Below are 16,857 nucleotides of genomic sequence, written 5' to 3' on the forward strand. Positions count from 1 at the left end.
CTTTTGATTCTCCCGCCAAATTTGAATTGAGGAGTTTATTTGTTTCCTGCAAGCAGAAGGGAATAGTGTAGCAGAAATCCATCAGAGAATGTGCCGTGTTTATGGAGAAAACATTATGAGTGATGGTGTTGTACGTGAGTGGTGTAGAAAGCCAAAGATGTTGATGTTGACTAAAAACCACAAGAATCGACGATTGGCTTCACCTTTGATATTTCTCGAATTGATCCTTGAATTTGACATTAGGTCATTTTTAAACTTTTGATGCGATTCACACATAACAGTATCACTTATAATGTTTTTTCCATAAACACGGCACATTCTCTGATGGATTTCTGCTTGCAGGAAACAAATAACGCTTTTCAATTTACATGTGGTGGGAGAATCAATAGAGGCAGCCATGTTTATACGACTGCAGGTCTACACAAACTAACTACTAGAACTCGACAGTAACAATGTCGAAAATCGACTACTGCGGACCTGCCACGTGTCTACCTGTCACGGCATGAGATTGGAGGTTGAAAAAAATTACCCTTGTACCTTTGGTATGACACTAGTAACAAAAATACATCTAAAATTAGAGAGAGGGTTACTACTGCTACCCTGTAGACGAGAGGAAACTCTCAAATGAATAAACTCCATTTAAACAATGATACAAGCATCTAAGTGAGAATATTAGACAGTAATAATAAGTACTGATGTTCGTTTCAGGCAATTGGGAGGGGGAGGACGATATTTATCCTTTATGTGGGAATGCGTCAGGGGCCGGGTAAGTATACATCCTTGTTTTAATTGTGAACAATTAGGGAAAAAGCTATGTCCATTCTTGGATTTTATTAAAACAATGATTAGGTACTGCCAAATGTTTTGAATTGTCCAGAAGTTAACATATTTGTTAACTTGTTATAGTTTACTAATAATTTCCTATGTTTACCTCTTCCAAATCCCAGTTTTTTTTTTCTGAGTAAAAAATATTTTATAGCCTATACTAAAAGATACTAAATAAAATTTCATGTGGTATTATATTAATAGTAATCTAACAAATAAGAATATTTAAATCAAGTGAAGTTAGACAGTAAAGGTGAAATTACATTGATACTTAACATGAGTAACAAGACAGGTATTTCATCCCATCCAACAGATAAAATGTTTTTTTAATCAGAATCTATCCATTTTCACCTCTGCTGAAGTTACAGGGAAAATTTCACTTCAAATAATTAAAGTTTCATTGTATTTAATGTTATTAATACTTATTTTAACTTTATCAATGTTCGGAGTATGTACAACACTTGAAAAGTTGTCATTAAAGTTTTGAACAATCATTCACTATCATTTGTAACCTTGCCATTATTTTTAATTTCACAACTTTGCTGTTCAAAAGTTCTGATATTTAGACCTAATTAATGTTTTTTACAACTTAACCTGCATACCCTCATCTTCTTATTAGACTTTCAGTAAAATCATTATTTGCACTTTGTTTTAGTTTGTCTACAGTCATTTTGAAAAAATAAAAAAAAAAAACCTATTTATAACTGTATTTTGCCATATTTTGTAAATCCCTTTTCTTTTCAGCAAGTACCTTAATATCTGAATTGACCCAACCAGTAGTATTTATTGTGTGCAGTTTTTATGAATTGATGAGGAAAAGTCTCATTCATACATCTAAGAAAGGAGCTATGGAATGCATTGTAATCACTACTTTTGTTGTTATTAAATATTATTATTATATTGCTGAGATTATCTCCCAAATGATCCAAAAATCTACTTAGATGTCTTTGTGGAAAAATATTTTGTATTTCCCTGAGGTTTTCAGATTTTTATTTGTACGAAGATAAAGGTATTATGGTCAGACAATCATGCTCAATGAAAAGGATATTATATAATTATATTGTATCTATCGACAACGTACACAACATTTATAGTTGTATAATTGTTAAAGTCATGTTGCATTGAACTAATTGCTTCTTGATTCCAGTATGTGCAAGCCAGGATACACATGCATACAAGGGTTTGGCAAGAACCCCAACTACGGGTATACCAGTTTTGACACGTTCGGTTGGGCGTTCTTGTCAGCCTTCAGGCTCATGACGCAGGACTACTGGGAAAATCTTTACCAGCTGGTAAAGTTTCACCTCATTTCGTAATTTATTCTTAAGATTTCAGATTTATGATTAAATAAATGGTGTTGTACTAAACTAACTGCAGGGCTCCACCTCCTCCCTTAAATAGTACTAACTGATAGTGCTATGATATAACAAATCAAATTCATTATGCAATTGCCTATGCAAATAAAATTGACTATTCAATTGCCTATACAAATCAAATTCTCTATTCAATTGCCTTTACAAATTAAATTCTCTGTTCAATTTAATTGCCTATACAAATAGAATTCTCTATTCAGTTGTCTTTACAAAATCAAATTCATTATTTCAATTGCCTATACAAATAAATTCACTATTCAATTTCCTATACAAATCAAATTCACTATTCAATTGCCTATTCAAATAAAATTTTCCTTTCATTTTCATAATACAGTACTGATGTAAGTAGATTTTTTTATTAACTTAAATAAATTGATAACTGTGAAATATTGCATCTAAGTACAACTTGAGTTACAAAGTAGTGCAGTATAACAAAACAATGTTTCCTTATTGTTTAACATTTTTATTACTATATGTACATACTATTTAAAATCTAGAAATGTGATTTGCATCTCCTAGAAATCAAGTTAGGCCTAATCTGGCCAAAATCTAATTCTGAATGCAGAGAAAGAATTTTTGGCATTTAATAGACTAACAAAAACAAAATCTCTGAAGAGTCCACATTAAACACTGTGTGTAAGATTGCAATGAGGACGTGATCACATATTGAAAAAGTGCAATATATTTTGAAAAACAGACACAGTGATGAAAAACAAAAAAACAAAGGAGGAGAATAAAAGATCAAATGGATATTCACTTAGGTGTGCTTTGGTGGTCTTCTTCTTTTTCTTCTATGGGGCGGCCTATTGCCATGCACTTAAGCTTCAAGGGCCTTTTGCGCACCATGCAAGCACACCAGGAGGCCGACCAGTCTACGGTTTCAGCAGTTTAGCAAACCGCCAAAAGCAATCGATCTTCCTGGGGAAATTCGTCACCCTTGTCCAAACTACCAAAGATGGTGTACCTCTACCTTGCTATTGCAGGGCAGTCAAAGAGCAGGTTTTCAGCAGTTTCCTCCTGCTTGTCACACAATATACAGAGTGGATCCTCCCGAAGGATACCGACTCTATGAAGATGTTTCCTCAGGTGACCGTAATCAGGTCCCTAACCCAAGAAGACACTGATCTACTTGGTGGTCTACTAAGCTGAGTAATTAATTTTACAGTAAATACATTTTGCTATCATTATCGTTAACAGTCTCTAACAAGTGTCCTCATGGCCGGCATCAAAGCAGTATACAAAATAAAATTTAAATATAAAATTACAAGTCTCTTTCTCTTTCAAAGCATGAGGTACCTTGATGCACATTCATTCCATACCTGAACAGCTATGCTGTTTCGGATTTGGTGATTTTAATTTTTAAGTAAGATAAAATGTTGATTATTAAACCTTAATAATTCTTTTTTATCATTAGTTTATTCTTGAGATATCGTGCACAGTGTGACAGACAAACAGGAATGAAATTTGTACGTCCCTCTCGAGCGATAGGCTTTGCTAACGCTCTGGATGATGGAACCTTCAGAAAGCTAATGCGTATCCAATAATCTATTTCCTACACTACTAATACTTAATTGACTAGTGATTTTCCTGCCAGAGTTGACTTAATCGGGTATTTTTTGTTGCAGGTGTTGAGATCAGCGGGACCATGGCATATGTTGTTTTTTATAGTTATTATCTTCTTGGGTTCATTTTATCTGGTGAACTTGATCCTGGCCATTGTCGCCATGTCCTACGATGAGCTCCAGAAGAAAGCTGAGGAGGAAGAGGCTGCGGAGGAGGAGGCGCTGAGAGTGAGTCTATTGTTGTATTACAGCTGATAGTGTCACGCACGTATGTCACAGGCAACTTTCAACTAAACTGCCTTTCTGATTTTCAAGGCTTCTTCCTGCATCTTTCATACCATCACTTCTAAAACATTAGTATTTGCCAAGCCTAAATTTCATCTGGATTGTCTTTCCTCTATATCTATATGTATGTGTGTGTGTGTGTGTGTGTGTGTGTGTGTGTGTGTGTGTGTGTGTATTTTTTACTTTTTAAATTAGGATAGTTGTAAATAAAAAAATATAACTATTTAATTATTATTTATTTGCCATTTATTGTAGCACCTTGTGTTTTTTTTTGTTTTTTTATTAGGTACGAAAACAAATAATGCGGAAGGTCTTCCGACCCGTGAACATGCCACATATAATTGGCCATGGGAAAAACATGGATGTTAGAGATTAAGACCACAAACTTTCAACGATCGGCTTTGTGACTTATTTAGTCATGGCGAATGCAAGAAGGATCGGAAATTGAAGCCGTTTAAACTCAAATGGCATGTTGGTTGGGATCATCGGGATCCTCGGAAAGAGAACTTCCTCACCTTTGAATTTTCCTTTGAGTATTATGGCTTAAATCAAATGTTCATCAATTTACTTACCACCAAACGTGTTCCGTTGCACAGTTTTGGTTGGTTTAAGTTCGAAGCATGATTACTACGGAACCAATCTTTAGTCATAAATTGTGCAGTGGTAAACCAGGTACATCCAAGGTACATCATCTTCATTTGTTACACAGTCAATAGATTTGAAAGAATGCAGTGTACCAATGATCTCATTCTGAATTATGTAGTTTAAGTCATCTACATCTTTATTCTTAGCTGCCAAAATTGCTCGCTCACTCAACCATTCATTATTTTTGAGGTTAGTAATGATATTTGGGAATACTTTGTTGATGAGTTCGTCTTTCGATGAGACAAAGTTACAGAAAATTTGTTTAAAAAATTTAAATCTTAAATGGATCATGAGCTTGGAGTATCTTTCAGTGACTATCATTTATCTCAGAAGGGTAATAACGATGTTCAAAAGAAATATGCCTCTTATGACCCCATTTTTCTGTAGGAAATCGCGTGCGAAGCCATGGGTAACTGCTAGTTGATTATAAATGGCACAGCAATACAATATTAGAAATTTTGAAATTGATGTTTGCTTTGTGGCTTTTTATTAGAAACTTTAAACCAGCAGAGAGTATTTATATTTCTTGCTTTAAACGAATGCATCAACCAGTAAAATTTTTTTTTTAATATGCTCAGCTGTCAGTTGCGTTTTGTTATACCATTTTTAACAAATGAACCACTGACTTATATTTTGACTGAGTTGTTTTGTTATTCCATGTCAGTTGCGTTTTGTTTTACCACATTTTATGTCACATCACACGGGAACGACGGGAACAGGATAAAAAGTATCCTATGTCCTTCTCCCAGTTCTTAGCTACCTCCCTACCAATTTTCAGCCGTTCTTGAGTTTATAAATAGTGTAACTAACACGACTTTCTTTTATATATATAATATATGTGTGTGTATGTGTGTGTATATATATAGGGTAGACAATCCAGATGAAATTTTATTATTATTATTATTATATATATATATATATATATATATATATATATATATATATATAGGCTATCAAAAGTTTTCACACTTTATATTAAAAAACTTGTCTATTTTGCCCATGTTTTCTCCCATATATTTTTTGGGATTATCACCTATGGCAGATAAAAAAAAATTATTATGGACAGATTATTATTCTACAAAAACAAGCCATTCGAATAATGCTTGATTTGGTCTGGAAAAAATGCATAAAAAATAAGTTTAACAAGTTAAATATATTAACTATTTATAGCAATTACATGTTTGAGTGTATTCTATACTCTTAAAAAAACTCCAATCACGGTTATGAGATCATTACGATTACTCCGTAAGAAAAAGAAATGACCTGCACATATACTGGCATTCTTTGAAAAGAAAATAACATTATACACGAATAAAATGTTTTAGTAAACTTCCAAATAATTTAAAAACTGTTACTAAAATTGTTAAATTGTAAAAAAAACTTGAAATAATATTTGTTATCCAACCTTATTTACTCAAAAAGTGAGTTTTTGTATAACAAATCAAGTAGTTACTGGTAATTTATTTTGAATGTTTTGTCATGTTATCCAGGAGGCGGAGGAAGCGGCGGCGAATAAAGAAAACAAAAGGGCGGCGGCGGCGGCGGCGGCAGCAGCAGCGGCGGCGGGCGAGGTGGCCAGCGTTGCTAAGTCGCCGTCGGACATGTCATGTGCGAGTTACGAACTGTTTTGTCGGCCAGGAGAAGGGCAACGCGGATGACAACAACAAGGAGAAGATGAGCATTCGTTCCGACTCTATCAGCCAAGGCAGGCCCTCTACTGGCCAGAAAGTCCGGAAAGTCAGCGCGGTTAGTATTTCCGTCTTGCCAGATTTACTGTGTAATTTTAACACGTCTTTAGATTTGTTTGAGTAATTACCGTACATTTGAGGAAAATATCTCACTAAAAACACAGTCCACATCATCAATATTTAATTGAGCACAAAAATTAGTATTTTGCTTTCAGAAGCCTCTTACTTTCTTAGATCAGCCTTACATAATGCCTCTGAGTATTTGAATAAAGGGGTCCCATTTAAATCCTAGAGAAGCTCTTATCAAATTTATGAGCTGAAATCCCTCTGACGTAGAAAATAGACATGAATGGATCTGGTTTAAAACAATTAATTATTTTATTGGTTCACTATTAAACAAATTGTGTTTGTTGTCATTTCAAGAATGGTGACAATTAAAAGATGGAAGTTCATTAGTTCACATTTGACGATTGTTCCATTTTAAAACTTTTCATGAGAGCTGTACAGTCTCATTTTGTCCATTTATGTGTTGTTATTTGTTCTTTTGTCATTATATATTTATAAACAAATTACTATTGTACTTTGCACATTTTATACCTGATGTGAACGTAGAGAGACTGTCATGCTTTAGGCATTCAAAGTAAGGTCAGGAACGTCCAGATGGATGAACAATGTCATGTTCACGATGAATTTATAATTCTATGTAGAAAATCTCATCAAATGATAAATGGTAAAACTAGCATTTTGTTAATGCTCTTATTATTAATTGGAAGTACACAAACATTTCATGGTTTAATTCAAGGTTTTTAATTTTGATAAGATAAATATGAAATTAATAGTGGATGGTACAGTGCCTATTAACTTTTGTGTACAGTGCGTATGGAAATTATTACCTTATAGATGCACTCTTTTAAGGCAAAGACTTGTGAATTATATTACAAATCGTCCAATTTACCATTAAAAACCATCTAACATCGTATATTCATTCACAAAACAATGTATTTTCGTACAGTTTCAAAGAATTTTTTATAATTGTCAACATTTTGTAAATTGACTACATTGTTATAATTATTAAACATACTATGTTTGCATGTTATTATTAAATATTATTAACATTATTTTATAGAAAACCATTTTGTAACTTTGTTTTTTGAAACAAAAATTGCAGGATGATTTTACATTTAAATTGTTTATTGATGGCATTTCACACAAAAATTCTTGATCATATTAAAATGTTATATTCTTTTTTAATGTCTTGTAGCAACAACGAAACAATTGTTTTAGCCTCTTATTATTTTAGAGCCGTCTGTATTGGTGGCCATCCTCATTGAAGCCCCACAAGAGCAATATTAAACTTCAAAGACTTTTAAGTCCTTATTGGTTGTAACAGATTAAGGAATATGTCTTATTTATAAAATACAATTAGTATATGCATCCAAACACCTGTGATTTTTTGTTATTTTTATTCGTTATTCAAAAAAACCTCATACTGTTTTGTACATTGTTGAAGTATTAAAAATTATATAAAAAACTAAAAAGCCTTTCGATTGACCATATATTTAAAACAAGACATCTTCCATAATTCTTCAACCACAAAGACATGTATAAGTATTTGAAGTTTAATATTAATCTAATGGGCTTAAAGTTGTTCCAATATAGCCAGCTCTTAAGCCCTTATCTTTAGTTGTAGAACTATTATGGGAAATTTCATCATTTTAAAGATGTGCTTAGTATTCATCTAAATAAAAATAAAGCTTTTTTTTATTTTTGTCAGTATTTTTATTGATTTTTCAGAAAAAGAATCTCAATCTTTTTGACACGTTCACAATGACGGCTTATTTCCGGATTTTTTAATTTGCCATCAAATTTTTCAATAATAATGGCGAAAAACTGTAATCTTTTTCACGTTGAACGTCTATGTATAACGAGAAAATTATGTAGGCTTTGCAATTTTGTGAACAAAAATTGTATTTCAAAATTTTTTAAATGTTTCTTCGTGTACCTCAAGGGATACCTTAAAAATTAATTTATCTACAAAATTAAGTAATCATGTGCCTGACGGGGTATACAATGTTCTGAGGTATTTTTTAAACATAGGATCGTATTTAACAAACCATCAAGACAGGCAACCAATAAACGCAATAAGGAAATGCATAGCACCATGTACCCCATTAGGCGCATGATGTTTCTTAGTAAAGCCGATTGGGTGCTGTTGTGTAACAGCAGTTGGGAAAGGTCGTGTGTACCTGATGGGGTACACGTCATCGTGAACGTGTTAAAATGAGACTTATAGGATCAAAGGGCTTCAAAGTGCTTAAGATTTAAAATTGTTTTACTGAGGTAAAATCAAGGCCTCTCTACTAGAGAGCCCTTAAGGAGATATTATTAATTTTGGAATATTCATGAACTAATAGTGATGTTTTTAACTGTCTTGATTTAAACTATGAGATTATATTTTAACCATATTATAAAACATTACATAATATTGCAGTTACTATTCGATTTTTGTTATCTTTGAAGATGAGTTTAGTTAGAACCAGTTTTAGTGTTGCTATGCTAAACAATTTGGATGGCACTATAACAAAATCAGATGCAAGCATTAATGAACAATGTACTCATCACAAACTATGCTAGCACACTCGCATTCAACCACTAGCGTGGACACTGTTGAACACTGTATTGCTATTAGAAACATTTTCAGTGTGCGATGCAAAAATTTTGTTTTTATCCATCACCACGTTTTGTTGTTGTTTGTTTGTTTGGGGGTTTGATGACATTCTTAGGCATTTTTATTTGTTTTTGTTGGGGTAGGTGGCCTTGAGAAAAACAGCAACTAAAAGCCAGTTTCATTTTGCTTACCAGGACAGCCAAGCAGAGGTAAACCGGCGCTCTTCCATCTCTGTCTCTCTCGCTCTCTCTGTGTACCCTCCCCCCCCCCCCGTCCGTAACAAACCTTGCACCAGCAAACACGTTTTAATTCCATCATTCAATTGCCAGATTTTGTTTTTCAACCTAGCAAAATCATACCATCATTGAGGAAAAGTTAGAAGTGGCAGAAAGTCCGCATTACATTTTTGTCAAATTGTATATAAAATTATTGCAGTATTTATTTTAATACAATAATTATAGTGTACAATTTTTAAAACGTACAATTACTCTTGTAACTAATGAAGGCGTTCAAAGCTGTCAGATTTGATAATGCAGATAAATCAACCCAGCAGTAGAAAGAAAACATTGTAACAGTTAAAATATACAAATAAAAAACATAGATCATTAAGGTTCTAAAATAAACATAAATTAATATAAAACATAGATTTAAAGAAGTAATCACTGGTAACAAAGAGTTTTTTGTGATAAAATAATGATATATAACTAACATAAACTACAAAAAAATAAAAAAGAATAAATTGCCATGGATGAGGCTACAAAATAAACCAATATAACGGCATATCAAAGGACCCAACAGAAGGTAATGAAAAAGATTTCACACAGATGGAAGGACAGCCCTTTGACCTTTTTGGCACCAAAATCATTAGGCTTCTTTCTTGGACCAGGACGAACCTATGTGCCAAGTTTCAAGTTTTAGGACCTTTCCATCAAGAGTTACCACATAGACAGACAGACAGTATAATTTTAAGAAGCTCCTAATAATTTAATTAGATACAAAAATTAATAGCCCAAAACAAGAATAGGATGCAACAATAATAAAACCACAAATTATCAATAATCAGAAATGGAAATAACAACAAAACAATACACCTTCATGGACACATTTTATATTTGCTATCCAATTTAAAAAACACTGACATCATTTATTTTGTTCCTATGTACTTTGATTGATTAAAGAAGGTTTTTTATTGATTCTTATATTTTTAATAACACAATTTATTATTGTATTATGAATTCCATGTATGTATGAATTGAGGTGTTAATGAACCACTTAAATTCTTATATTACTAATAGGGTTTAGGTGGTAAAATTCTTCAGTTTACTCACATAAATGAAAACTACTAAATTACTTCACTTGTTTGGTTTTACACTCAGAAAATTTTAAATTTTAGAATAATATGACTACTAATTTTAATGCACTTTTATGCAGGAAATATTAAGTAACAATATATTTAGATGAATGGAGGCTTTTTAAACAGATCGTTAAAGTAAATCTTGTTTATTTTAACACATAAATTAACCAACATTTCATGTTTAAGGCTACTCTTGTTTATTTTAACTCATAAATTAACTAACATATCATGTTAAAGGCTAATCTTGTTTATTTGTCTATTTCAACCAGTAAATTAACAAACATTTCATGTTTAAGGCTAATCTTGTTTATTTTAACTTGTACATTAACTAACATATCATGTGTAAGGCTATAAACAAATGATGCTTTTATAAATAAAACTGGTTTCTGCAAACTCATCATTATAGAGGGTGTTCATGTGGAATATATTTAGAAACAAGAATATAACTTTAACCATATTTGAACATTTATTCCATAAGTCAATTTAAATTGGTAGTGAGTGGAAAAAAAATGAAATACTCATTCCTTGATTATAATAAAATTGCAATGTTGGTTTGGTTTGGTTTTGCTTTTTAAAACCCTTATTTCAGTTTATGTATTTTTGTGAAAATACTTCTCTTATTAATGTAAAGGATTTATCTATAATGAAATACTGTTTGTAAGAAACTAAAAAAATCTTGAACCTCATTACAATAAATTAACAGTTGACTTATTATTGTTGCTAATGCAAGGCAAGCTACCTGAATGTTAATGTTGTTTGTACAAGCTGGACTGTATTTTGTGTTTCGTGCGAATTGTGAGAACTTCACAATCTATCTCATGGTTTTACAAAACTGAACCATGTTTTAGCTTAAGTCTATGTTGATTAAAGTTTTTAACTTCAGTGACTCTGAAACGAATAAATGTCTCTAGTTTTAATTATTTTCTTAAACACGGTAATTAAAAAAACACCTCTTATTTTGTCATCTATTAAATACCTCTGAAAAGTGGTATTACATAGGAAATTAATTTTGGTAGTGTTATGTTTTTTTTTTTTAATGATTATTAAACATACCTTTAACATTCATTACAAATATTTATTGATTTTTATTTATACAATGTTATTGTTTAGTTACAAACATGGTTTTGTTCAGTACTAAGAATTGCCTTATATGTCTTAATTGATTATTAATTTTACAATATCTATATATTTATAGAAATTGTGTCAATCATTGGTAATAGGTTCTAGCCATAACTGTATATAGAGGTATAAGTAAAAGTGTTCCAATACTTCGAGATTTTGTTCTATACATAAAAAAGAGCAAAAAAAATTCATATGAAGGTATGTCCTAAAACCTTTAGTTTTCCATCTATCCGTGTTTATGTGTTTTTTATTTAAAAAATATATCTTTTGAACCAGTTAATATAAAATAAGAAACTTGAAAATTGTATTAATGTTTGGTAAAACTTTGTGAAAGTAAAATATTAACACAATTAAATTATTCCATCAAAATAACTCATAACTGACTAATGCCCCCCATTTTGAAACCAGTAAAAGGATTTTGTGTATATTTTATTTTCAAAACGATCTACCAAAGGTTAATACAATTCTCAAATTTTGTAGCTTTATCTTAACTGGTTCAAAAGATATAATTTTTTTGATAAAAAACACATACAGACAAATAGTCGGAAAACTAAAGGTTTTAGGCCATACTTTCATATGAACTCTTTTGCTCATTTTTGTGTAGAACATAATCCCAAAGTATTGGAACATTTGTACTGAACACCCTGTATAATCATAGCACATTTTTTTGTTGCTATTTAGTAAAAGAATTAACCAACTTGCCAAGTAAATTTAACTTCAAAATTTTTTCTGAGTTGATATATAAGTTTTGTAGGAAATGTAAGGTAAAGACCAAGATGAAATTATTATAACTAATATACTACTTTTATTATTTATTTAATACATTGTACCAAACAGTTATTGATATTTTTTAACTTTTTAATCTTTTTTAATCTTAATCAATGCTAAACTTAAGCTAATAATAATATTTTTAATATCTTTTAATACCAATTTAGAAAAATCCTGTATAATATAATATTAAAAATCCTGTTTAATATAATATTCAATTTAATTAGTTTTTTAATGTTTTGTCCTTTTTATCCTCATTAAGAATGTAACTACTTTTGAAACTATACGCGGAAGTCGTAAATTTGCAATTTATTGTATTAGCATTTGGAGTAATGCTTCAAGCATTGTGCGGAAAATAATTTCTGCATAGATACCAACAAACATCGTTGGTTGTACAATAGTTTTTATATTACTTAACCCGTAAATCTTTAGCACAATGAGGATTCTTCCTAGGGATTTCACTGCTCGTTGTTAACTGAAAGTGAATGCAGGTGTGCCAAAATGTAACTGCTCAAGAATGTTGTTTTGCTTTGGTTGATTGTTGTGTGCTTTGTGTTTTGCTTTGGGTAACTGAGTTGCCTCAAAGGATCTTTGTGTAATTCGTAAAAACTTTCACAAACTTTTTCTAAACCTATATTTTGATAAAATATATATTTCAACTCAGTTTTTCCTAATCTATTGTTGTTTTAAAGTTGAAATTGTTGATAAATCACTTACTTTGCTGTTTATCAATTTATTTTGATTTAAAAAATGCCTGTGATCGGAGATTTGTACTGTACTTGAACAGTCCATACTGTTTTGTTTATCGGTTGTTCTATAAAAGTTAACCAAACATTTTACGCAACATTAACTATTGCATTTATGTACAAATAGCACCATAACAACATTAATACTTCATATAAATTATACCCAAAAGAAATATTAAACACTAGTTACTAAATAATTTATTTTAAGTTAAGCAGCAACACAACTGAAATTAAGATTTATTTGGTAATACTTTGCATTTTTTACACAGACATATAATAATACTAATAGTAGACTACTGAAATTGTTTCTATACAGACCTAAAGGGAATTTTGTTTGTATGATAGGTTTTACATCTCATTAATAATTAAATTAACACAAAAAATAATGTATTGATTGATAATAATATTTATTTATTTAATAATTGATATATATTTTAAAATAGTAGTAATAATTAATTAATGATAATTACACATTAGTGTAATTTATTTCTATTTCGTATTTTTTCTAAAAATAAATATAATAACTAATAATAACAGTTTTATTCTACATATAATGTTTTTCTTTGTATAAACAATTTTATTTTATTTAACCCAGTTTTTTAAATACCAGTGTCGTTTACCTCATTTTCTCCAAAGACGAATCTGAAGCATTCCAATTACAGCATTGTACTCGTATGTATGCTATCTGCATGTTTCAGTAATATGTGTATTTTTAGCAGTTTCTCTTATGAAGCTGATATTTTACATACATGTAGCTACATGGTGGTTCCTGCAAAGTGTCAAGTGCTATTTGAATAAGTTTGTGTTTTCACATAAAACCTTAAATTCAATGTTATTTGTTATTTCCTTTTAAATATTTTCGATGGATGGACAAGGTAATCTGTTTGATAATTTGAAAATGTATTTTGTACCTTACTATTTTCTGTCAACTGTCTTGTACATTTTATTTAAATCCTATAAAGTATAACTGTTTGTGTATATGAATATAATTGATTATTATTAAGGCGTCTGAATTTTATTTGGGAACTGATTATGTACAAATAAAAGTTGTCTACATTTCTCTAATAAAAGTATCTATAACAATAGTTTACATTATCCATTTTAGACCAAGGAGTTTGTCTCCTTATATAATAGAATAGTTAACATTTGACGGTTATCCAGAAAGTAGATTACGTTTTGATATAAACAAAAACAATGGAAAAGAAAATAATTGTATTATATACATTTGAAAGTGACACTAAAATACTATTTTTCAACATAGTCACCATATAAATTTAGGCATTTATCATAGCGGTGAATTAGTTTTGAAATTCCAGCGTTATAAAATTCTGCTGCCTGAGACTTCAATCAGGTAGTCACATTTTTGCATGCATTTCCTTGGTGTTTTGGAGGAGTGTATTCCCCCAATCCATAGACTAATTTGGTATTGACTAAAAATATAAGAGATTTTATACCCTTATGTGGAGAGGACGTTGTTCTATCTGGGACAAATATAACATCACACTGTTTTGGCTCTAAGAAATGATGCTGGTAAACCAGTACTGAACTATAAGTAGAAGACTGAAATAACAGGATATCATAATTGAGCTGATAGCTAAGAATTATCACTAGCACAATCTTGATTCACTAAAGCAACTGATTATAGCCATAAAAGCATGTCTCACTCCATATTATAGCTTGCCTTGTCTTTATAAAAAGTATATATTTCCTCTAGGATATTATAATTACTCTACAGATTCTTTGTTCATTATTTTAATCTCTAATCAGGCAACTTGTGTTACTGATTGCAAGTTCATTTAATTTATCTCTTCCAATCAACCATTGAAAACCAGGGCAAATATAAACTAATTTCATAAAACCATGAATTTTCACCCAAATTTTGACATCTTACTTGGTCGCATATTTCAAACTGCACTACATTTGAATTTTACCGAGTAACTTTTAGGAGTGTCAACATAATTTTCGTAAATTTTATTTGATATTGTCCATTTACTTTATTGATTAACCTTTTCTTCTTGTTGACTTTTTTTTGATCATAGAGCTTTTGACAGTTTAACAAAACTGTTACAAAGACATCTAATAAATATGTCAATAAATATGGGAAATATGTCAAGATTGTTTACAGGATGGTAAATAGTGTTTAGTTATGGTTGACTTATACAACTCAGTTGCTTTTGCTCTTCATTGAAGAATCCATGACTTTTTTCTTGTGTTTTAAATAGAAAATTGAAGTAAGGTGTTTATGTTAATTTATTTTCAAAATAAAACACTTTAGAAGACTATACTTAAAATTGAGTTAATGATACAAACTTTACAAGCATTACAGTTGAAATTGTAATTCTTATTGATACAAGGCTGAAGTTTCTCTGTGCACACAGGCCAGCCTCAGCCTACCCGGGTCACCGTTCAACCCACGCCGAGGATCTCGCGGCTCCCACCAGTTCACGCTGAGGAACGGGAGGACGAGATTCATCGGCGCGCCGCCCGGCGGTGACCGGAAACCTCTTGTACTGTCTACGTACTTAGACGCACAGGTACCTCGCCTACTACACCTGTACATTGAGTTTTACTGTTCGCTATTATTTGGTACTGCTGGAGCCAATATTATCTGCACCAACCATTTTTCTTATTTTAATCCATAAAGTGTAAATCTGTTGGACCATCTTTATTGGTCTTCCATAAAGTATTGTTGCCTATAATGGAAAACAATTTAAAGGTAGTACAGATAGTCGTAAAGTTACACTTTATACAAAACCAATGTAAACAAGTGGACATCATCCTCGAGTTCAGATTCAAAATGCAGAATCTGCTTAGAATCTCCAAATCTGGGTGTTTTAAATTACAACAGCCATCTGCTGAAAGTCTTTTCGTCTGTTACGAATTCATGGTCATGCCTTTTTACATTTTTTTATTTGAGCCGTTTTATATTGTCTTATGCGTAATGAGTTGATCTGTTCAAAATATTTAATATTGTTCTTTTATTGAAATATTTATTGTTATTTTGTTTGAATTGTAATTTTTATATAATTAAACCTCCTGCATTAATAGTATTAACAGCTCTTGTTAAAAATGACGTAACTGTTTATAAATAAATTACTATTTGAAGTTTATTAGTTTGAAGTACAGAAAAGTTGTGATTATTGGAAATGCAATGTTTTACTTCAGATTTTTTCCATTGCTCCATTTAAAAGCAGTAACACACTTTCATCCTGAATAATTTGGCAAATTCATCAAGTTCTATCCTTGTATTTTTGTTTAATTCCTTGTATTCTGCTTTTCATTACGTTACTTAATTATGTGGGTCTCATTCTTTGTTAGCATATGCAAATTTCACATTCTAATAATACTCTCTATTCTTATGCACTACTGTTGGAAACAGTGTGTTTAAGTGAATGCCCCTTTTCTCAGGAGCATTTGCCTTACGCGGACGATTCCAACGCGGTAACACCGATGTCGGAGGAGAACGGGGCAATCGTCGTGCCCATGTACTACGCCAATCTGGGCAGCCGTCACTCGTCGTACACATCGCATGCGTCGCGCATAAGCTACACGTCGCACGCGGACCTGCTGTCCGGTCCTAGGCCGCCCACCAAGGAGTCGAGGCTACGGTCTCGCAGCAGCCGCAACAGTACCAGCACTGTCACCCACCAGCCCTTCCCGGACAAACACTACCGTGACTTTGTAAGTAATTAGAGAAAACCCCCTCAAGTACCCAATCAGAGACATTAGAAATACGTACAATGTCAGAAATAAGTCATTGCTGGTTGTACCGTACTGTAGATTAAGCAAAACACAACATTTTTTTTTCCTGTTACTGGTAT

General features: G+C 31.5%; 1 protein-coding gene across 1 annotated transcript in view; it reads left to right on the forward strand.

Annotated features, from left to right (window-relative positions):
• Positions 1-714: 714 nt before the first annotated feature.
• The window catches only part of LOC124365753 (sodium channel protein para-like), a 73,575-nt gene continuing 57,432 nt past the window's right edge, over positions 715-16,857 (forward strand). Inside the window, 8 exon segments of the mRNA XM_046821748.1 lie at positions 715-766; positions 1,973-2,117; positions 3,824-3,988; positions 6,181-6,315; positions 6,317-6,436; positions 9,190-9,255; positions 15,415-15,570; positions 16,445-16,717. Coding sequence (XP_046677704.1) covers positions 1,974-2,117; positions 3,824-3,988; positions 6,181-6,315; positions 6,317-6,436; positions 9,190-9,255; positions 15,415-15,570; positions 16,445-16,717 — 1,059 coding nt within the window. The 5' untranslated portion in view covers positions 715-766; position 1,973.

Source organism: Homalodisca vitripennis, chromosome 7, assembly GCF_021130785.1.
Source record: "Homalodisca vitripennis isolate AUS2020 chromosome 7, UT_GWSS_2.1, whole genome shotgun sequence".
NCBI lineage: Eukaryota > Metazoa > Arthropoda > Insecta > Hemiptera > Cicadellidae > Homalodisca > Homalodisca vitripennis.